At 38.3% G+C, this 22,816-nt stretch overlaps 1 protein-coding gene across 7 annotated transcripts in view; it reads left to right on the top strand.

Moving 5' to 3' along the window:
* PTPRM (protein tyrosine phosphatase receptor type M) overlaps positions 1 to 22,816 on the top strand; it is a 485,902-nt gene that overhangs the window by 138,622 nt on the left and 324,464 nt on the right. For all 7 annotated transcript variants that reach the window (XM_061994840.1, XM_061994837.1, XM_061994836.1 and 4 more), the window contains exon 3: positions 17,129 to 17,394. In XM_061994840.1, coding sequence (XP_061850824.1) covers positions 17,129 to 17,394 — 266 coding nt within the window. The remainder of the gene's footprint in view (positions 1 to 17,128; positions 17,395 to 22,816) is intronic.

Raw genomic sequence — 22,816 nt, 5'->3', positions numbered from 1 at the left:
TTAATGTCTGTCTGGCAGACTAAAACTTGAAAATAGGTATACTGAACAGTATCCTCTATGGGACTGCACAGGAAAAAAAAGAAGGATATATAGTTCCATCGAACAAGTATGTTAACTTCATTATGTACCCTGGTTAAATGATTTAGGGATGTTTTCTCCATATTTAAGGTGGGTACAATTTGAGACTAATTGGGACATACCAAACAGCTATAGTAGTACAAGACTTAAAGCCAATTCCATTTAGATCTTGGAAAAGTCTCTTTAAAAGAATAAGTTGTGGTAGTTTTAGCCCTGTCTGGATGCCAGATGCCCACCAAGTTATTCTACCACTCCCCTTCCTAAGTTGGAAAGGGGAAAGAGAGATATAATGAGAGGTTTGTGAGTTGAGATAAGGACAGGAAATCACTCAGCAATTACCATCGTGGTCAAAACAGACCCAACATGGGGAGAAATAGTTTGATTTATTAATGAATAATCAAAACAGAAGGAAATTGAGAAATAAGACTGAATCTTAAAACACCTCCCCCATCCCTCCTTCTTCCTGGGAATCTCCCTCCTTCTCCCCCAGTGGTGCAGGGCATGGGGGTTACAGTCACTTCATTACAAGATGGATTTGCTGCTGCTTCTTCTCAGGAGGAGGCCTCCTCACACTTCCCACTGGTACACTGTGGGGTCAGTCCCACAGGAGGTAGTCTTCCATGAACTTCTCCAACATGAGTCCTTCCCATGGGGGCAGCTCCTCACACCCTGCCCCAACATGGGTCATCCATTGGGAGAACAGTCCTTCAGGTAACGACTGCTCCAGCCTGAGTCTCTCACAGAATCACAAGTCCTGAAAGCAAACCTGCTCTGGCGTGGGCTCCTCTCTCCCAACAGTCTCCCAGGTCCTGCCAGGAACTTGCTCCAGCACGGGCTTCCCACCGAGTCACAGCCTCCTTCAGGCATCCACCCACTCTGACGTGAGTTCCTAACAGCATGCAAGTGGGTCTCTGCTCCCCGGTGGCCTTCAAGGACTGCAGGGACACAGCTGCCTCACCATAGGCTGCACCACAGGTCACAGGGGAATCTTTCTTCCAGTGCCTAAGCACCCTCCTCTCCCTCCTTCTCCACTGACCTTAGTGTCTGTGGAGATGTTTTCACATTCTCACTCCCTGTTGCTGCTGCATTTCAACAACTGCACAGCGACTTTTTCCCTCTTTGTTTAAAGAAGCCACCCCTGTAGCTCCCCACTACTGAAATCTGGCCTAGACAAAACCACTACAGAACTGAAAATCCCACTTTTATCAGTGTACATATGGCTTTGGAAAGTCTTCCTCTTGCCCAAGTGAAGGGTATTATTTGTTGATGAAACACAAATCAACTGGCAGGCCACACAGCAGGTCACAAATTATGTGACCACATCAAAAATTATTTGTGACGTCATTATTTGTGATGTAATGTCTTCTAGACAAGAGCCTTTAAAAATAGATTGTACTCTACTGATTAACAGGGCTAGAATAAAATACACAAATTAAGGCTTTTTTCTTCCTAGGATGGCAGAAGAGTTTTATTTAACAGGTGAGATATTAAATTAGTAGAAGTAGTAGTTAAATGTGTTCTTTAAGCAAGTACAATCCTTATATCTTCAAATATTTTTTGTTTTTTGATTTGTCATATGGTGAATCCCTTAGACCTTGGATAACAAATAGTTCTGTACTTTTTGCTTGCTTTAGAATTTGGAAATCGGGTAGGTATAAAGAAATCTAAACTCTTATATGTCACTTTTCTCTCTGTCATTGCTAAGTGTAGCAGAATCCCTAAGAGGAGAAAAGCTAAATGAAATATGGCTTTATATATCAATTTGTAAAAAATGCTGTCGGCTGCTTCTGTGATGAAGGCCTAAGTGCATTAAAAAAAGATAAAGAAATCCAGGAGTGGAGATGTAATGGGTCTGTAATTCCTGTATAGAGTAAGTCCAACTAATGCAATGTTCCAAGCTGACAGATGCATATACACATATATAAATCTTGGTGTAGACCAGAATTAAATTCCATTTCAAAAGCAGATTTTGAATTGATGGTGGTGGAGTTTTTTGTTTTGTTGAGTTTTTTAAGGAGTGAAGTAACAGCCCCAATTACATATGCTATTATATAATTTATAGCTTTCATATTGTTATAATATAGGTTGATTGTGCAGACTGATTGCTATGAGGCAATAAAAAGTAGATTATCTAAAGTGTAAAACTTAGGCTATGAAAAGTGCAGTAACTTTTCTATTAAGGCTTAAACTTGCATGTAGTTGCTATGGCGCACGAGTGCCTTTATGTTGGTAAAACACAGTGCCTTCCTGTGGGGACATGAGCTTGAGAATAGAGGTCTTGAGCCGTTCTGTTGTTTCTCAGCTAATGTGCTTAAAATTTTACTCAGCAAGTCTTACCTAAGGTCTCTGAAGTGTTTCTATGGAGGAAAAATGCTGTAAATGCTAATCTAAAAGAAATTGTAGTTTAACTGGGACAAAAGCCCACTAGTGTTTTGTAATTTCAATGAATATTTCAGTTCAGAAAAAAAAATCTTTTAGGGAAAGGTGATTTTTTTATATGAAAGTAAAATGGACTTATGTGGACTGTATGTAGCATCACGTCTGCTATATACAGACCGTACTAAAGGAGCTTTCAGATGAATTGATTAAGTAAATGAGAAAAAGATGGTTGTTTTGATCGAAAAGAGTGTATTATACACTACGTTGTAGTCCACTGTAGACCTGTGGAGTTGCTTTTTTGTGGTTTTGTTCTACCCAACTCTTTGATAGATGAGGTATATTTCTTGGGAGTTATATTAATACTTCTGAAACCAGGAGTAAAGTACTCCAGTAACAGAATGCCCCTTGAGGCTATTATACTTCTAAAATTACTGATATGTCAGTATTTTAGAAGGCTCTGTATTGTGAGATTTAGCATCATGGGCAATATAGTAGTATTATAGTTAGTAGTGTAGTATAGTATAGGAGTAGTACAGTAGTGTTTTTGTTTCTGCCTTACAGGTCTGTGACAAACTGTCATTTAAATGGAATTCAAAAGATGGGTGTCATTTGCATGTGCTATATTACTGCAGATACTAATCTAGAACACCTTAGGAGAAGTTTATAAACCTGATAGTATTGTGATGACAATTTTCCTTATTAGCAGTTGGTAATCAGCCACATGTCAGTATGCTTTCCAGAGAATACTATATGAAGAAAGTATGACAGTCTACTTTTAAATGAAAAATCATTTTTTGCTGGGTTGATCTAAAATTTGGAAGAGTGCACATAGGTATGATCATTAGTCAAACGTTAACCTAGCAACCTAAAGCTGAAACAAAATTGAATTTCTATAAAAGTTGTAAAGCTCACCGTCCTTGGGCTTTGAGAAGCTTTTTGTATTAACCTCTGTGTTTAACAAACCTTTCAGCATGCCATTGGGAAGAGAGAAGAGCACCAGTAGCACTTAACCCTGTTCTTGGAGATGCCCCTTTTCAACAAGGATAATACGTAGGATCAACCCATATTGTGTGTTTCCCACCTCCACCCCCCTTATTAGATTTTCTTCCCCAAAGCTTTTACATGAAGAGTAACTGCTTTACCCCAGAAGCTCACCTGAAACATGTTAAAGCTGATTTCTGCTTATCCCTGGAGCATTGTTTCTTACAATGCTCAATTGCATGGTTGAACGGTTTACAGAAATAACGATTAATGTTATTGGTGGAGCAGCAAAGAGAATGTATTTAGAAAAGGAGGGAAGCTTTCTGGACTACAGTGTTAATTGTTGACATGTGCTGCTTAGTTTTACAGATAGTTCTATTATCACTGAAGATAAATGTCTTATACTTTGAATGCCATGTTAGAGTAGAATGGAAGTTGTTAGGCAAGCGGCAATCATGCAGTTCTGCTTGCTGCCCCCACTACGTGTGCAACTGTTAATATGGGGAGCAAAGGCCAGAGTAAAGTTGTATTGGAAAAGGGCAAGCATGGGAAAAAGGATAGAGGAATAAAAGAGGCTCATCAAGTGTAAATAGCTGATCACTCAGTATGCTGCTGTCACTGTGCCTGATGCTTGATCACTGAAGTCTATCCTGTGTTATTATTAAATCCTATTTCTAACCATCTTGCGTGTGGGTACACTCCCATCTTCAATTTGTGTATGAATGCTCATGAACTTCAAACCAGGTTAACCACTGCATAGTAGAAAAGATTTGAGTGCCAGCAGCTGGTGTGGGACCATGAAAGTCAGGGGCTGCTGAGTCTGGAGGCTGGCACCTGGTGAGGAGCAGGATGTAAGTTCCTCTAGCAGACTGAAGTGCCCATTAGCTGGAGAGGAGGAACAGAGTGAAGCTCTTTGTGAGTGCTCTACGTCTTTAGAGGGATGCTAGTAAAGGGACCGGTTTTCTGTCTATTCTTGATCTGTGAGGCCTTTCTCTGTGGGTATGTCTGTCTGTGTTGGGAACCCTCACCATCAGCTGGATGTGGGGACATGATGCTGCAGCAGCCTTATATCTGTCAGGCTGGGACAGAAGGACTCGGCCTGGGACCTGAGAGTAGCTGTGATTTGGCTACTTGGACACTTGTGGCTGTTTTGCCAGTGTTTTTATCCTTACAATTTTTCACAGAAACAATTTACATCTGTTGTTATGTCCTTGTTAAAGAACTAGCATTTGATTTAATGGTGATCCAAAGAGAATCCCTCTAGCAGAACCTCATCCCTTTTTTACTGGGATTTCTTCACTACGTGTTGCTTCAGTTACTCAGCTTTTAATACATTGATGTGTTCTGTTATGCTGCATTAATCAGTTTGTTTACTAGGTTAAGCACGTTATAGAAATCTTTTTTATCTTTAGCTGCGATCTTTTTCAGCAATGTTTGCAATCTCCTCCAACTGTAAAACCAAGCTTTTTGTCAGTCAGACTTGTTTGTTACTATGTTGATTGTTACTATTTCTGTTCCTAGCATTTAATCTTTTATTTACTGAATCTTATGTTTTTATTTTCCTTAATTTCTTTAGGATAGATGTAGTAGATGTGTCTGGCAGACCTCTTCCAATCTCACTGTAGGCATATAGGCTAAGGAATCAGCTGGTGGAGCTGTTCCGTATTGGGAATCTGTAAGTGTAGCCCTCAGGGGCAGGAAAAGAACCTTTGTACTTAATGAGTTTTATTTCATTGGAAACTTCATATTATTTCTTTGAAGATGGAAGGAACATGCAAAAAAACCTCTTCATGCACATACTGTTATTCTGTGCGTGACACATGAGATTATGGTTCAAGGTGTCTTTTAAAATTATTTTTTGTGTGCACGTTGTGTGCTGTCATAAGACCATGGTTGGTAACTGCATGCTTTTTGGTCAGGGACAGTTCTTTGAGGGGAGTTTCTTCTTTGGTAGCATCTGGCCATGGAAGAAGTTTTTCCATAGAAGACTAGGTAGTAAGAGATATGCTGGCTGGGGAGCTTGCATGCTGGGAGTTTACCTAGAATTATGCAGAAGAGACCCAAAACAAGGCCAGAGATGATGAAACAAGGGAAGAATTTTCTGTTGACCCAGAGGAGAACAAGTACAGTTTCTTGAAACTGTAGAGGCACTTGAAAAATGCTAGTATGAAAGGGAGGTTTGGAGGTAAAAAGCCCTTTTTTCAAAGACACAGGTGGGCAGAAAAGGTATTTGTTTTCAAATGGATATATTTTATCTCTATCACCTGAAAGATTCTGTGTTTTCAGACAGAAGAGTTTGTTCAAGTTTATGTTCTAATAAAACATCTCTTCTTCAAAGCCCTTTTGGTATTTTTTGGTGTGTTAACTTTAAGGAAAAGGTGAAGACAGGTCTGTCTCAAAGCTTTGACATGTTTGAGATCCAGTCATAGTATAAAAGTTAAAAAAATGTTATAGCTGGTAAAAGGTATTAGGCCACCTTTAAAGAAATCCAGCTGACTGCATCATGAGGACTCTTGAGAGAACATGAAGAAAACTTTGTGTTCTATTTGTGGAAGGATCTCTATTGTGAGTGCATTTTATAAATCAGTTTACTGTTTTAACAGTTTGTAGCACAGTTCTTACTATCTATGGAAGCTATTGGAAGCTACTAGAGCATATTGTGTTAGGCCAAACATGAGATGAAGAATCTTACAGAAATTAAACCAAAGAAAAATGTCATCCTGCACCAAACCTGTATCTTTGAAGCTCAAAAGGAACATGGTTCCCATGGAAAAAAAAACCAAACACACACACACACACCACAAAACAAACAACAAACCAAAGCCAAAACAAAACCCAACACTTTCCCAAGCCGTTGTATTCCTTAGCTGGTTCGCTGCCCGTGGATTTTCCGAGTGGGTAACACTGGTAAGGAAACTTTCTCCAGTCTGTGGTGGTAAAGCTTTACTGCCTTGAGGCTGGGCTGCATCTAAGGTGGTCCTCCAGGGGCAAGAGGAGTAGCACAACTCCTTGGAGTCTCTGTTGCTCATGCTTGCACCTGCCTTCCAGAGGTGCCTTGTAATTGCATTTGCCTTATATTCAGGCAAGTCAAGTTTCCTATTTAAAAAAAAAGCAAAGCAAATCTTTCCAGATGCCTTCACAAGTGGAGTAAATACAGTTCAAACACAATCCCTTTTTCCCGCCCTTCAAGTTGCATGCAAACCCAGCAATAATTTATCTTTGTTCCAAATTGGCAATATTCTACACTCACAATGCTGAAGCCAAAGAAACTTGTCATATTTTACAGAAGAGGAAGCCATCGTATTTTACAGGATCTTTAACTGCAGGTAACATTAAAAACTGTGAGCTTTAGTTTTCCCTTCCATAGTACTCTGTATGGCATTTTTAATTCAGACCAATATATTCTCTTCAGTGTTCTTTCTTTAAGTGCACTTATGGTTCATGATACAGAGACTTAACGTCTTCTGCGTAACAACCATCCAGCTGTATGACAGTACTGTTGGCTTTCTTTTTTTTTGCATAAACTATCTCCGGTCCTTTATCAACAGTAGAAGATGGAGGAAATACTGTGCAATATATAGTTTCCCCCAGTTTGGATATATATATATTTAAAGAATGATCTTTGATCTTATTCTTGAGCTATGGATTGGGGGTATCCACAGTTGACAGCCTTATATGGGGGAACACTTCATACCTTTGTCTCAGAAATGCTAAATCTGTTAAAGGCTATCTCTCATCAAGCTTGAGGGTAGATAATGAATCAAATTCATTTTTGTATTACATCATGTAAAGGAGACTTTGGAAAGATCGACATTGTCTTATAATTTCAATTCATTTAAATGAATTGTTTCAAATATCTACCTGCTCACTGCTCTAGAATACTCAACCTGAATTTGCCTTTTCCAGTTCTGGGGAGATGCTGCTGGGTAGTTTTGTGTTTTAAAAATCTCCCTGGGTCTGGATCTGCCTGTCCTGGAGTCATGAATCTTATGAGTGTATCCTGGGTCACGAATCAAAACTTTCCATCCCATCCTTCCTCACATCAGTTCCTTTTTTTCACCTATAACCTTGATATTTTTATGTTCAAGTCAACTCTGCACCAGAGGTTATTTTTATTAAATAATGTATCATGTACTCTACCATATGTATAATTTGCCTTTTCTTGCTTTCCTTTCTATTTTTTCTGAAATGCAATGATTGCTTCAGAAGTCGAATCTGAAACTTTAGACAAATGTTTCCAGAATTTGTCCACGTGCAGTTATTTTTTCTAATAGCTTGTGAACTTTGTGTGTATGGACTTTCTATACAATGTTGGCTTTTTTATTGCAAAGAGGCAATATTAGTTATATAAGAAGTGGCCTTCAAAATATCAATGCAGTGTTTGAAAACATAGAATTGTCATGAAGGAAACAGAGCAAAGAGTATAGGCTGAATAGTCAAATTCATTAACTATTGAAATTCTTTAAATATTGAAAAGGATTTAAACCAAACAGCATTCATCAGAATCAATTTTTTAAGATATTACTACTTATTGGAAAAGGGACTGCAGAAAGACATGATTCAGAAATATGTGATTTCATGTTTGTGTTTGATCAAAACAGTTTCTAAAATAATGGAAGATGTGTCCATGCATTTGAGATGAGGAAGAACTTGAATAATTAAATTTTATGAAAGAATTATAAAGCTTGTTAGGCTTATTAGTTATTCTGCTAAAATGAAGGTGGCATTATAGGTAGGAGAGGATTGATCTTTTCAAACAATATACAGGATTTATGATGAAATGATTTAACAGATTTTTTTTTTCAAGAGTTTTAGTAGTTGAAAATTTGGAAGGTAAAAGAGCTTGAAAGTTGAGGTGATTCGTGGGTTTCTTAGAATGGGTAATAACTAAAGATTAAAATTATGGAATGTAATGTGAGTAAACATTGCTCAACAAGGCTTAAAATTCACCCGAGACAATAATGTTTTGTAAGTTAATGAACAGAACTGATGGATGTAAGTTAAGGCAGTGAAGGGAGGACTATCAACTGATGTATCTTGACCCACCTCATTATGTCAGTTCAGTGGTGCAAGCATCACAGATATTTATGTGCAGTTGCATATGGCATGGTAGTTGGAAGTGATGCATCTGAGCAGGAGTTGCGACTTCTTTGTGTAGTACTAGTTGTTAAGAGAAGCTGCTGCCCGAACATTCACATGCCAGTCAAGGAGTCACACATGCACAGCCCAAGACTTTAACTGCCAGGACCAGAATCCCTTTGCAGCGAGCCGCTTCAATAAGCCCATAGGTGCCCCTTCTAACTCGTTACACACACTCACACACACTCACTCTCAGCTGCTTCCTCTTCCCTCCGTCTCCACACTTGGTTTCCCAAAGCAAAGTCACTGACATGACATATGTCAGATGAATTTATTGAGTGGTACCACCGTACCACTGAAGTTGAGTGTCTTTGGAAAGGGACCTCGAACAAAGAAGTCTCTGGGCAACTACACGTTTACAATCGTAAGCTCCCCTCCCCTCTCACAGTGGTTTGGTCCAATAATAAAATTTGAGTCTGGGGTCTTGTTCCTCATTGGATCCCCTCTTTGTCTCCCGGTGGGCCATTCCTTTCCTTATCTCAAGGATGCAGCTTCTGCTGTGAGTTGTGACTACTTTATTTTTCTGATTTGCACATGTTTCATGTGGCTAAAAAGTTCAGCATAAGCTCAGTTCTATCTAGGTGAAAAGTTCACAGCTTAGGCTTTAGCAGGTTTTTCTAGTAATGCTGTACAATTCTGTTTACGCTAGGAAGTGACTTCTTTAACTGACAGATTCTGTGTAAGCTAGAATGTGACTGTGTTAGACTGGAAAGTGTTGCCTGAAAATGTAGTTTTGTTTAAACTGTAAAATTAGTAAGCAGTAGGAAAAAATGTTGAATACAAAACCTCTTCTTCTTACTAACTTTAGGAATTAAAATCTAAGGCTAGCTGTTATTAAATTCAGGTCTTCTGCTTTCTGGAGTACTTCCAAGATGTTCCATACACATGTTTATAAAATATAATAAATGAAAGAACATGTATTGACTTTACCAGGAGACCCATCATACTTGAGCCTTGCAATTCATGTGCATAAGCATGGGAGTTCCAATATCTTGGATAATCAAATATTCAAGTCACATACTTCGAGTCACATACTTTGAGGCTGAGAGGAGACACAAAACTCTGTGGGGAGAGGTGGGCACTCTCTACAACTTCCTGAAAGAGAGTTGTAGCAAGATGAGGATCGATCTTTTCTCTCCAGTAATGAATAATAGGACAAGAGGAAGTGAACTCAAGTTGCTCCAGGACAGATTTAGATTGGACATAAGAAGAATTTTTTCACCAAGTTATAAGCACTGGCACAGGCTGCCCAGGGAGGTGATGCAGTCCCCATCCCTAGAGATATTTAAAAAATGGATAGATGAGATGCTGAGGGATATGGTTTAGTTTTGTGGTGGGCCTGGCAGTGTGAGGTTGGTGGTTGGTCTTGATGATCTTAATTGTCTTTTCCAAACGAAATGATTCAATGATTATATACTTAATCCTGGGCACTCACAGTAATCACAGACAGAGGGATTTTACTGGTAAAAGATAACTACCCCTTGTGATAGATGGCAAGAGGATTGGCTTTTAGGGAATGCAATTTTGTTAATAAAAAATAACTCATTGTACCTATATAATCACAGCATTTTTTATACCTTTTAGCCATACAGAGAGATATTTCTGCACCCAAAGAGTGTTTTGTTAATAAGGAAATATAGAAATTATCTGTTCTTAAAATCAAACTTTCTGCCTTTCTTAACTTACCACATTTTTCAAATATTGGTAGTCAAGATCAACCAATACTGATGCCTAAGTAAGTTAAACACTAGCACTTTTAAATTTATTTTTATTATGGTATTAATGATATTGCAAGCAGATTGTGCGTCTAACCTATACAGGCCATGTCTGCTGTCACAGTCTGGAAGAAAAACTAATTGTTTGTACTCAACCATGTATAAAACTGGTGAAAAATCATCAAAGTAACTGGGTTTGCTCACTAGTCACATTTTCTTCATGCATGAAAAATGATACTGCATTCAATTTAATTGCATTTGACATTCCAAGTATAAAAAGTATCTCTTAAAAAGGTGATATGACATGGTGAAAACTTGCAGAAGTGACTGGAAGAATCTCTCTTGTGCCATTTCCATCATTTTTGTAGGACAGTGTGTTGCTTTTCCAGTTTCAGATTTTTTTTGTTTAAGCAAATACTATTTTTCTTCCCCCAGTTCTCATGTCACACAATCTTTTGGCCATCTTTTTATATTAAAAATTTCATTTTCCTCTGTGATTACTTCACAGAAAATTTCCATTGATGCTAATGAGAATTACTGGGATGTTTGATTTCCCATGTACTCTGGACCAGTATTAGTCTATATTCTATTTTTCAAGTATTGTGTCTTCATAGAATTTATATTTTAATGAACCAAATATTTGAACCAAATAATGAACCAAATATTTGCTGAATTGCTGATGAAACATTTTGCAGTGAGGAATTGTAAACAACAACAGCAACTGTGGCAAATTTACCACTTTGTTAATTAAACCTTCTAAGTAAAATGATGACATATGGATGATTTAGCAAGTTTGTGGATTAAAAACACCTCCATTTAATGGATGCTGAGTTCCATCAGCTACCTTAGATTTTATTCTCAATTTTATTTCAATCTGTACTTCCAAACTATTGAATTGCTTGTAGTGCTTAAACACAGATTCAAGTGCTCAAGCCAAGTAAATCACATTTCTACTTTTTTGACTGAGGAAGCTATCGTCGTCCATGTGTTTAAACATGAAAATGTATCTAGGAAAGTTAATGACTTGAAAGGAATATGTTTATAGTGATATGTGCACTTAATGTGTCTTCTTATGAATGAGTACTGAATTGATACTAATATTATGTGTTTTCTTGTTACATCCCTATTTCCTGGCAGATCACTGTTTCCTAGGTAGATACACTAGTGATTAGTTTCAGTTATTTTTTGTGTGTATTTCTCGTGTGCTCAAATATGTGACAAATTATTCTGGAGAAGTGATCTACTGTAAGAAAGTATGCTGTGGAGTTTTTGTTTGTTCATTTGTGCATTTTTTTTCCCCCTTTTTTTTTTTTTGCAAATTAAGTATTTGTATATTGATTTTATCCATATGCTTTAGATTTATATAACCACCTGGCATAGTATTATTCAGCAATCCATTTAACAGATGACAGTAGAAAGAGTTGAAAATTTCTACATGACTTTGCAGTTGGGAGGAGTTTTTTTTAAAAAAATGCATTAAATTCCTTTTTATCTTCGTTACACACACTGTATGGCTTTTATCATGACTCCCGTCTAATGATTATACCTTTTAATTTTAAAAAATATTAGGGTTTGTTTTGTTTCTTTTTCTTATGGGGAGATCTGTAGTGTAAAACTCGGTGTAAAAGCTGAGTTATCTTTATCAGAGTTCACATGACTGGAAAAACAGACACTGTCAAACAAAATATTAAATTCCTTCATGACGTGTCAGCCTTTCAAAAACAAGGGCTAATAAAGGGTTAAAGCACCAATTTGGGGTTTCCATGAAATTTATTATCCGTGTATTCTTTTTGCTTAACCTTAGTGAAACCCCTTCAACATCTATGACTTACAACTTTAGATCTATCCATGTGCTGGTGTTCACATATACATTAGATTTCTTATGTGCACATTTCATGTCATCTAGCCCACTGAAAGAAGAGATATATGCATTTACTTTCAAAAAAGCAGTGCCAGGCAGACGGATCACAGTCTTGTACCTCCAGCAAAGCATGAAATTTCAAAGATGAGTAAAATTCCAGATATATCTAGATTCAGTTTGTCTTCATTGGTTAGCTTGAATGGCTGCATGTTAAACGGGCTGATTTTAGGTAACTTAATGTACAGACACTTTAAGATTTCATTGTCCTGCAACAAGTCATGGGTTGTCTCTAGTGCAAGAAGTCTGGTCTGGTCTGGTCTGTTCTGAAAGCAAGATCTTCCAGTTGAGACTTCTGGGTCCATTGTCTAGATGCCTACTTACCTCAGGAAAATTTTCCTTAAACACTGTCTAGAGGATAAAAGTTACTATGTTTGATGCATAAGCTATTACACGTTACTTAGTCAACTCTGGGGTTAGAAGTTATGCTAGATGGCTGGATGCCCTTTTTGATTTTCAACTCTGCTAAAAGTTGTTTGAGTGAAGGTGCTGTTGTGGGTGTATTGGAACAGAGGAAACTTCAACTTCCAAAAGCTTTAGTTGGTGAGACCTTCACAACTGGGAAGTCAAATTGCCCTCATAAACCTTAATGATATAGTTTACCTGTCATAGCACTGCTGGATGTCTTATTTCCTGAGATTCAGATGATAGATTAGTCAAACAATTGAAAGGATGCATTTATGTCCTACTCCTTGCCTCAAGAACTAGCAAGAGCTTACCAGGTACTTTCTAGCAGAATAACTAAAACAGTACACCTGAGTGACATACTGCTGCTTAATTTAGTTCTCTTTAAAGACTTCCTTTAAAAAAAGGAAAGCAGAATTTGTTCTGTTTATAGTGACATTGTTCTGTACTTTTTACTTTCAACAAGAGTTACAGATTTTCAAAATAGGCTGACTGTATTCCTTTCCTTAGGCCACTAATAATTTTTCACACGGTTCAGTTGTGCAATGTATACCACATCAATCAGCGTGCTGTAAGTTAAATCATTCTTAATATATTATTCTGTCAAGGACTATGGGATTCATAGCAGCATTGAATATAAAATTAGTTGGTCTATCAAGAAGATACAGGTTTGAAATTTTAAATTGTCTTAAGAGAAGACAGACATTTCTCGATGGCATTCTCAGTGGTAATATTAAAAAAACATTGCCAGTAAATTTTTAGTGAATTAATACTTAAAGTATTGTTTTGATAACTTAGAAAATTAGAACAATTTTAAGGGGTTAACATTTTCAGATTCAAAGAAATTAATTTATAGTGAGGAATCTAATAAGTGATGGAAGGAATATTGGTTTCTTTCCTGCCTGTTCTAAGTAAAGATATGTGGTTAAATTAATTTTTTTTTGCTTCCTCTTTGTACCCAAATATGTTTTTTGTGAATTTTATTTTTAACACTTTATTGTGTGATGAAGATGGGGAAATGGCGTTAAAAGCAGTATGTTGCTGCTGCCGGCAACATCACCAGGCCACCCGCACAGATCACTCAGCCCACCCCCACTGAGGGGACAAGATCACTGCATACTGAGTATGGATGAAGCTTTATTCCAACTATTGTTTAGACCATGTCCTTTTACCTGCTAACACAAGCACCTCCTTTCACTCCACCTTGTGCCCACCTCTTCTGTACCATCTGCCTCTCGCATTACAACCTGAGATCTTCCAGACGCCTAGAACAGTAGTATAGTAGGACTAGCTCTTGTTCTGTCTGTGTGTCTATTCCTTCTTCCCCCTTCAACTTCCTAGTTGAGCACTGAGCAACAAGATCAGAAATTCCAACAAAGGAGAATTTTATACTTTGATCAACCTTTATATGTTGGATTTCCGTGAATCCTGAGGTTTTTTTGGGTAATAGGGGAGGGGGCTGCTGTGCTGACCTCTGTAAGGAGTTCTCAAAACTTTTCCCAGCTCTGCGTTGGATCCACCTCTGGCCTCAGCCAGGCCAAACTGGTGCCTCTGCCATCACTATTTAAGAAGGGAAATCTGCAGCAGGAGATGGAAGGAGTGGGAAAAGATGGAGATGACCTCATCGACCCCAAAGTCAGTGAGGGAGTAGATATGCCGGAGACTCCCCTGCAGCCCATGGTGAGATGGCAGCCTGTCTTCCCCTGCAACCCCTGGAAGGCAGTGGCAGGATGGAAACCCACCAGCAGCTCCAGGAGGACCCCACAGCAAAGAGGTGACTGCACCCGGTGGGACTGAGACTGTGTGAGAAGGCAGCTGTGGAGTAGACTGTGCTGGGCCGAAGTCCGGCCAGAGTGGAGACCCACACAGGAGGTGGAGAGGAACTGAAGCCCTTGAATGAACTGATGTTCACAGAAGACATGTCACCTGTGAGTGACCCTGTGTTGGAGCAGGGCAAGAATGTGAGGAGTCTTCCTCCCTTGAGGAGAAAGGAGAAGCAGGAACCATGGGTGAGGGACTGACTACAATCCCTGTTCCCAGATCCCCTGTGCTGTTAAGGAGGGACAAGGTAGAGATATTGGAAGCAGGGAGCTGAGCCCAGGAAGAGGGGAGGGGTGGGGGGAAGAGGTCTTAAAGGGCTGATTGGACTTTTCCTCATCATCTTACTCTGTTTTGTTTTCTGTTTGTTCTGCTTCTGTTTCTGTTGGTGGCAGATTAAATTAATTTTGTTTTCTTCCCCAAATCAAGTGGTGTTGTCTGTTTTACCTGGTACTGTAAGTGGTGAGCGACCCTTCCCTTTCCTTGGGGATTTCCCCGAGGCCCTCAGTTACCTTTTCCCCATCACACCCCAGAAAGTGAAAGGAGAGAGTGAGCAAGCAGCTGTGTGGTTTTTGTGCCTCCTTGGGTCTAAACCACTACACTAATATATGAATAACTTAGGAACCATCATACTGAAGAAAGTATTGGAAAGACCAGACACTACTTTGTCTTCTGTACAAGTTAAAGATGGGCGTTTTCTCCTTGCGATGTCTTCGCAGAAGTAAATTTGATTCTTTCTGCATTGTAATATTTGGGGATGTTTGTATTACAAATCAAAACCACATAGGACGTTCTGTATGAAAATGATGTACTGTCATGACGAGCTGAAGCAGGGTGAACACATTTGAAAAGTAGTGATAAAGAATATTCCTTCCTTGTACTAATAGGTTAGGCGCAGGGTTATCACCCTTTGACTGCTCCATCTAGAATGATGGGCAGGGGTTGCCGTTTGTCACTTCTGCAGTGCCTGTGGAGCAGCATGTGTAAGTGAAGAATCCTCTTCAGGATCCTCACAGGGAAGGATGTTGGCTTTGTGACCGACAGAAACTTTCATGTTATGTGTGACATTTTCCATCTCAATTAGAAATGCAAGACAGGGGAGAGACATAAATAATAAGAAAAAACCCTTTGTGGATACAGCACCTCTTTGTTTAAAAAGTGGTTAAAGGACTGGAGGAAGATCTATCTGTGAATAATTTTTGTTGTCTTTGGTCAAAATGTAGCTTTTTACTCAGCAGGTTCTAATATATAGGTTTTTTGGAGACTTTTGTTCTTATCTTGTTTCCATATTTCAAAGTACACTAAGAGAGCACTTAGAGACACGGTTCAGCGGTGGACTTTGCAGCATTAAGATCACAGTTGGACTGAATGATCTTAAAGATCTTTTTTGAACCTAAATGGTTCTATGATTCTATGATTCTTCTGTAGAAATAAGTCTTTGCATGGAAAAGCATGTGAATCTTGCCTTCTGCTAAATTGAAAATTAAAACTCTTTTCCTTCTACTCACATTACTAATGATAAGTAATTTGGATTTGTCCCACTATGTAATGGTAACTAACAGCACAGACTAAAGCCTTTTTGGAAGTAAAATACTCAGGTTCCTTTGTATCACAACCGTTTCCATTTTTGTCAACTTTATAAACTCAGTTATTTTATCTAGAATGAAAAATAATTTGTTTGATATTGTTATGTTTGATAAATAATTGAAAATAACTGCAAAACTTCATTATTGAATAGTTAAATCTGTTTAAGGTAAAGGTGCAGTCTGGACCAAGGTTCCCTAAATATTTACACTCTGTTTCAAGAAATTACTTAAGAGGTTGCATTTTATTGAAATTCCAAGGTATCATCATCCATCAAAATAAATTTTAAAAAATTTAAAAACTATTCTGGTAACTTTGAGAAATGTGTGTTTATATTTTTATAAGAGCATTTAGGTATTTATAGCTTGCACCTATAGCACAGCTATTTCTTGACTTTTCTGAAGCACGCAGGGTTTAAATTACCTTGTATATTTTATTGGTATGTTTTCTTTCCAAAGTAGACATTATATTGAATTTTATTTTCTTCTGTGATGTCATAATATATGTATGAACAGAACTCTTTCCTTTGGATTTGTTCAATCTAGAAATATCAATGTCTTTAAATGTATGTTTTATTTTTCTAACATAGTCTCTTTACAATCATTCAAACTCTATAGTTGCACATCTGTTCTGTAACATGATTATTTTGAAAGTATGCTTCAGTGAAACACATTAATAGGCACTGAAATTTAGAGCATAGATTGACTGGCTGTTATGTTTGAGCTTAACTGTAGCCTCTCCACTAGCAAAATTTTGCCACACAAACCCAATGTAGGCTTTGCATGTAGAAATACTTGGATAGTTCAGACCTACAATTGATTATCTCTTAACATCTTTTGATCCTGCACCATGTAGATCACTTAAATGGGTTTTTTGTTCATCTCTTTCTTTGTCTAACTGTAAAATACAGACTCTACTTGCTTTGGAAAAGAATCTTTATCTTCTCTAACATAATTTGAGATTAAATACTTACCAAGGACAAATTACTGTCACGTTAGTAGAAGCAAAGCAAAAATGGTTATTTTTTTGAAGTTACCCTCTAATTACAGATCTCCATATTACAGAGAGAAAAATAAAATAAGGAAATTGAACTAGTGGTTTTGTTTTTCAGGTTCTTTCATGTTGGTGAATACATCTGGGAGATTTGCGGGACAGAAAGCTCACCTCCTGCTACCCCATCTGAAAGAAAACGATACGCATTGTATTGATTTCCACTATTATGTTTCGAGCAAGAGTGGATCTAGCCCTGGCACCTTGAATATATACGTGAAAGTTAATGATGGACCTATTGGTAACCCAGTCTGGAACACATCTATGACTACTACTTGGAAAAGAGCAGAACTGGCAATTAGCACTTTCTGGCCCAATTTTTACCAGGTATGTTTTACTTTTTAATGAGTTTTTGTGTTTCATAATAGTCACATGGTTCTTAGTGATCATTTTAATTTTAAATCAAAATTTCAGTGTATTTTCTTGGGTTTTATTGTAATTATGTTTTTGCAGATAAATCTAAATGTTTGGTTTTACATATCCATGGCTTTGTTTATATATTTGCATATCTTTATAAAAGTGTATGCACACAGACACATCCTTTAAATGTGGATGAGAATCAATGACCTCTGTTTTTCTATAATAAATTCACTCATTCTGTCAGTTCATTACGAATGCTGGTATTGAATGCCAATAGATTTTATTGCAGTTTAGATCAGCAATACTTGTTGGTTTAGAACCAGCAGAATCTTCTGAATCTTCAGTCTTCAGTTTGAATGCAGTATTTCTTTGTTTCATCCAATAGTAAGTGTAACAGTAGCCTGTTGTAGGAGCGGGCTTCTGATTACATCCTAAAGATTTAGCAAGAATTTCATTTGACAGTTCCTCAGGGTTCTGCTTTTCTGTAGGAAAATTTACAGATTATACAATTATTTACTGCTGTATAGTAGTTCAACTTATGATTTGAAGCTTTCTGAAGAAAAGCCATCCCAAAGACTTGAGTTCTTTGACTGTAGATCTCCTTAGGAAGTACAGTGTTGTCATTCTACAGCGTCATTACAGTGACTGAAATGAATTCCTACATCAACATCTTGACTACTAGTGTCACATTTGACAGAGCTTTCTTTCTGTTCTGGCTTGTGATTTTTAGGGTGACCAGGTGTTTGGTGCTCCATCATATTTCTTATATTGAGTTTGGCAGTATCTACTGCAAGGTACCCAGGAAGGAGGCAGGGGTTATAGTGGACTTCTTTCTGTGTCTGCAGCGGCTAATCTGTGAAAATGTCTTAAGTGAACTGTAGCCATTCCTTTTGAATTCTTTTTCCTCTAAGGAAAAAAAAATAAAGCTGAAAACTTTCATAATTTTTTCCCTTGTGATTGTTTAACCCACAACTGACAGAAAGTCTTGGTCCAAAAAATTAGTTTGGAGTGCCAGGACCATCTTGTCCTTGGAACACGGGATGCCTGGCAGGGAGTGTGATACTTGAAGACTCAAGAGAGCACACTCATTCATTTCCCTTTGCCTGTTCTTGATTATGTGGGGTGCATTGGCAGGTCCACATATGCATCCAGTGCTCTGCCAAGGGTGGCTAGGAATTGCTAAAACTGCATTTTTGAGGCTTCCTGGAGAAAAGTGGAGCATCCCACAGACAGTTTCGTGGCTGACATGAAACTGGGTGCCTTGTTGCATTGAAGGTACTGGAGGATTTTGTGAGCATGCTGAGTGATTCAAGAGCACTGGGTGGGGTATGCACATTTTGCAGACATTGAGTGAATGTGTGACTGCGTTGCTCATGCCCAAGTTTGGACTGTAATATCCCCATCTAGGTAGGAGCCTCTAGTTTCTTGTCCTCTTAAAAGAATCTGATTTTTATGCAACAGAAATGCTCTGTGAACCAGCAGTCAGTAGAGGCAAGGATTGTGCTTCAAAGCCTCACTCTAGCTCTGAACTAAAATTCTAATGTGGTCAGGGGATTTTAGTAGGAAAAGCTTTGGCTGACTAGTAAATTCAAGTGAAGTTAAGATATTAATAAAAATACAGGCAAGCTCTGACAGTCTTAAGTGTTATTGGTATTAGTAATAATCTGTGTCAGTTTCTCACGATATATCTAACTCATGTCTGAGTAATATTGATATTTGGGCATAGAAATAGAAAGCTAACCTTTCTAGTCTGCTTTCTCCTCAACACCTGCCATCTGGATAGTTTCCCAGGTGAACTCTTATATGCATGGATGGAGTACTGCAGTTTAACAAATTAACCATGCACTGGCTGATATATAATAGGCACCTGACTCTGTAATGAATTTCATGTGCCTTTGCCTCTGGAAGTACACAAAGTTTTACATAACATTTCTGTCACTTAGGAGTATAGTAAGTAATTTTCTTTGCATTTGCGACATGTAGCCAGAAATAATACCTAGTTAGGTATTGCTATTTACCTGATGTGCCAAAATGTCTTTTGCAATTTTAGTATCTGTGGCAGTCCAAGGAATTGTAATATAGTGTAACTTCACTGGTTTCACTGTAGATGAGTTAATTTATTCTTGAGGAAGCACTGTCTCCATTGTGACAGCTTATGGTCAATTGTCTCTATTTTGGTTGCCGTCATCCTCTCAGAAGTCTGTAGTGCAATTTTCTCACCTTATGACACTTGCAGTTTCTCATTGTTTCTGAACTGTTTTCATGCCTTTTCTTCTTCACAGAGTGTGTTTGGGGAGGGGGAGGCAGGAAGCAAGCAGCTGGGAGAAGTGCAGGAAGAGAAGAGAGGTTATATGTAGACCCTGTGAGAATGTATGTTGAAGTTAGGTGAGAGCTTAAACGACTGTATGGTGGAAGAAGGCAGGGGACCCAGCTGACAGGTGTCTACCACCAGATCTGTTTCCTAAGCTGCTATTCATTCAATTCCAAACCGCCAACCTCTTTTGGCACAAATTTATATGTTTCTCACAAAACCTACAAAACGTACAAGACTTCCTCCTAGAGATTTCCTGAGGCTGTCTGACCTTATTGAACAAAGTTAAGAGAACTTTGCAGAGAAGAGTTTTAAGGAACTATAGGGCCCTTTTGAACTTTTCATATGTGAAGTTTGGTAGTTTCCTGTTGAGTAATCTTCAGGAAAAGACGTGGCACTAGTAGACGAAGGGACAAACCAATGTAATAGTGAAATTTTCTTTGTTGTGTTTTAAATCACGTATTTGTGTAACATCTTCATGTCTGTGAATGATTTATAATTCCATTCTGTTAGCAGACCACTTGCAAGGTGTCTACCTGAAAACAAAATAAAAATGTACTACATTTTCTTTTTACTAGGTAACTGTGTAGGTTTCATCCTATATGAACTGTACTGTGTATATAAATCACAATGATGACCTGCATTTAACAACACTAGTTGTAGTTTAATTACTGCTTATTTAAACTTTACTTGTCAAGTATTCTGATGATTAAGGATATATTTAATTCCATAATTAATGGTCTTCTAGGTGCTACTACTTAAAATCTGCCTTTGACTTTAGAGTACACTGCAGTCCAGTTACCGATTATGGTATGGTTGCAGGAACATAGATTCAAGCTACTAAACACCTTCTGAGGGTCAAAAATACTCAGCACAGCTTGGTTTTCTCCGCTGTACCTCCTGGTCTCTGAACTCTTTGTTTCAGAGTAGCTGGCGTATTTCTACAGGAGCTAGTCTTATTTGTGCATTAGAAAATCCCTTTAGGAGCTCTCTTGAGGATGCACTGGCTTCCTCAGTTTATCATTGGTCACAGGAGAAATTGTTTGCTTTATTGAACTGTTGTCTATGTGGTGCATCTTAAGCAGAGCATCAGGAGTTTATCATGCCGTTAGAGACTGCCTGCAAACAATACAAGGCTTCGTGTAATTACTAAGGCCTTCACCCTTCTCCTTACTTGAATAGAATTAGGATGTAAGCAAAAAAAGGGGATTAAATGCTATGTAGATTTCTATGGGTAGCGGTGAGCTGGTTTTTAGCTTCTTGGGGAGCAGTGTTGTAGGCTGGGAGGCTCAAAAATGTATGTTTTGAGATACAAATAAATCTTGAAAAGGCTGTTCCTCTAGTGAGGAGAGAGTAGGAGGATTTTGAGGAGTTTTTTTCCCTCATTTGGATCTTTTAGCAGGAGGAAGATCTGTTGATTTCAGGGTTGTTTTGTTGTTTTGTGTGCTTGGAGTAGGGCAGTGATTTTTTTTCCCTTTTCTCCTAGGTTGGTTAATGATTTTCAGACCAATTACTAGTATTTTAAATATATTCTGTTTTTGAAGGATTGCAGTTTCAGAACTTTACAATATGCAAAATGCTGCTGCTGAGTTGAGCCTGGTGAGCAGCTTGTATTCCCTGTTCTGAACCCTGCAAGCAAGCAGTTTGGCACAGCACTGTTAAAAGTTCCACTCTGTCCCTCTATCAGTTTTTACATTTTGAGTGATTTCTTCTGTGCTTTGCTGGGTGTCAGGCGTGGCAGCAGTGAGCTGAAACAAATCTTGATTAAATAAAACAACAAATGCTGCAGTTTTAAAATCCCGAATTGGAATTGAAAGGATTAAAAATAGCTTCCAGTGGAGTAACATGCCACTGCACCTTCTTTAAACATAAATTCCTGTGAAGCTGGAATGAGAAATGGGTATAAGAGCTTGACAGTAATTCCTATCTTTTTTAGTAAGGACACAAAGGAGTTACATGATATCACTTCACACTGAGATGAGATTTACCCTTTACCATTCTGACACTTTCCCCTGTAAATTAGGAGTTTAGGGAATAAGATGCAGTAGATCCGACCTACCTTCAAATCTGGACTTTAATTTGTTTCATAACCTGCTTTGTACAGGCTATGCTCGGAGTTCGGCACATGTGATGTACTTCAGTCATCAGCTAGGACAGAGAATTAAGCTTCTTGTGCAGGAAAGGTCAGACTCATAGTCTCGTGTGCTTTGTGTGTTGGATTCAAGTGCATGCGTACGGTTCCTGAACTGTTCTTTGAACTCAAAAGTAACTTTGAAATGCATATTGCATTTTGAATCACATCCCTGTGTCAGGCATCTTAAATAGCTCTTCTTTATTCACTTGTGTGATTTGGGAGTAGTTATTTAGAGACAGACACACCACAATAAACTGGATACCTAATTTAAAAAACCATCCACAAACAGCAGCTTAAAAATGGCCAAGAGTAAGCAGGCATGTGCTTTTTGTCATATAAGACTCTTATTTGCTCCCATCGCTTGTTCCTAAACCAAGAATGCTTCTGGGCCTTCAGTAGAGAAATTAAGGCAACAACTGGTTTAAATAACAAAAGGAGAAGAATAAGATTTAATGATCTTTGATGACAGGGGCTCGGTTTTCAGTGTTGCTCATCCATAAGAGGGTTTCTTTTGAGTCTTAGGTTGGCAGCAACCACAAAAGTGTAGCTTAATGTGCTTGAGTTCACGTGAATGCCAAATGGTAATAGTGTAAGTGGGGAGGCAAATGACATAAAGCAAATTCTCAACCAGACAGACCTGACCACATTGTAGGTAATAACAGCACTTTTTGTCTAAGTCACTGAGCTGTGATAGATTTCTGTGGGATCTATGAAGGACAGGGTCAGGAACCTACTTTTACACAGCTTTGACAAGGCAGCAGTTGCTGTGATCGTGCCCCAGGGATAAAGCAGGTAGTCCTAGGATTAGTCAAAAGGGAGAGAAGAACTCAACCCACAGGGGTACAAGACAGTGCCAATCTTTTGGAGAGGAACTGTTCTCAACGTGCTGTATAATGTCATAAAAAAAAAGGCACTCTGTGTGGTAATGCACGGCAGGCAGAGAG

The sequence above is a fragment of the Colius striatus genome, chromosome 4, assembly GCF_028858725.1.
Source record: "Colius striatus isolate bColStr4 chromosome 4, bColStr4.1.hap1, whole genome shotgun sequence".
Classification (NCBI taxonomy): Eukaryota; Metazoa; Chordata; class Aves; order Coliiformes; family Coliidae; genus Colius; species Colius striatus.
The sequence above is the reverse complement of the archived record's forward strand: the minus strand, read 5'-3'. Positions and strand labels throughout refer to the sequence as shown.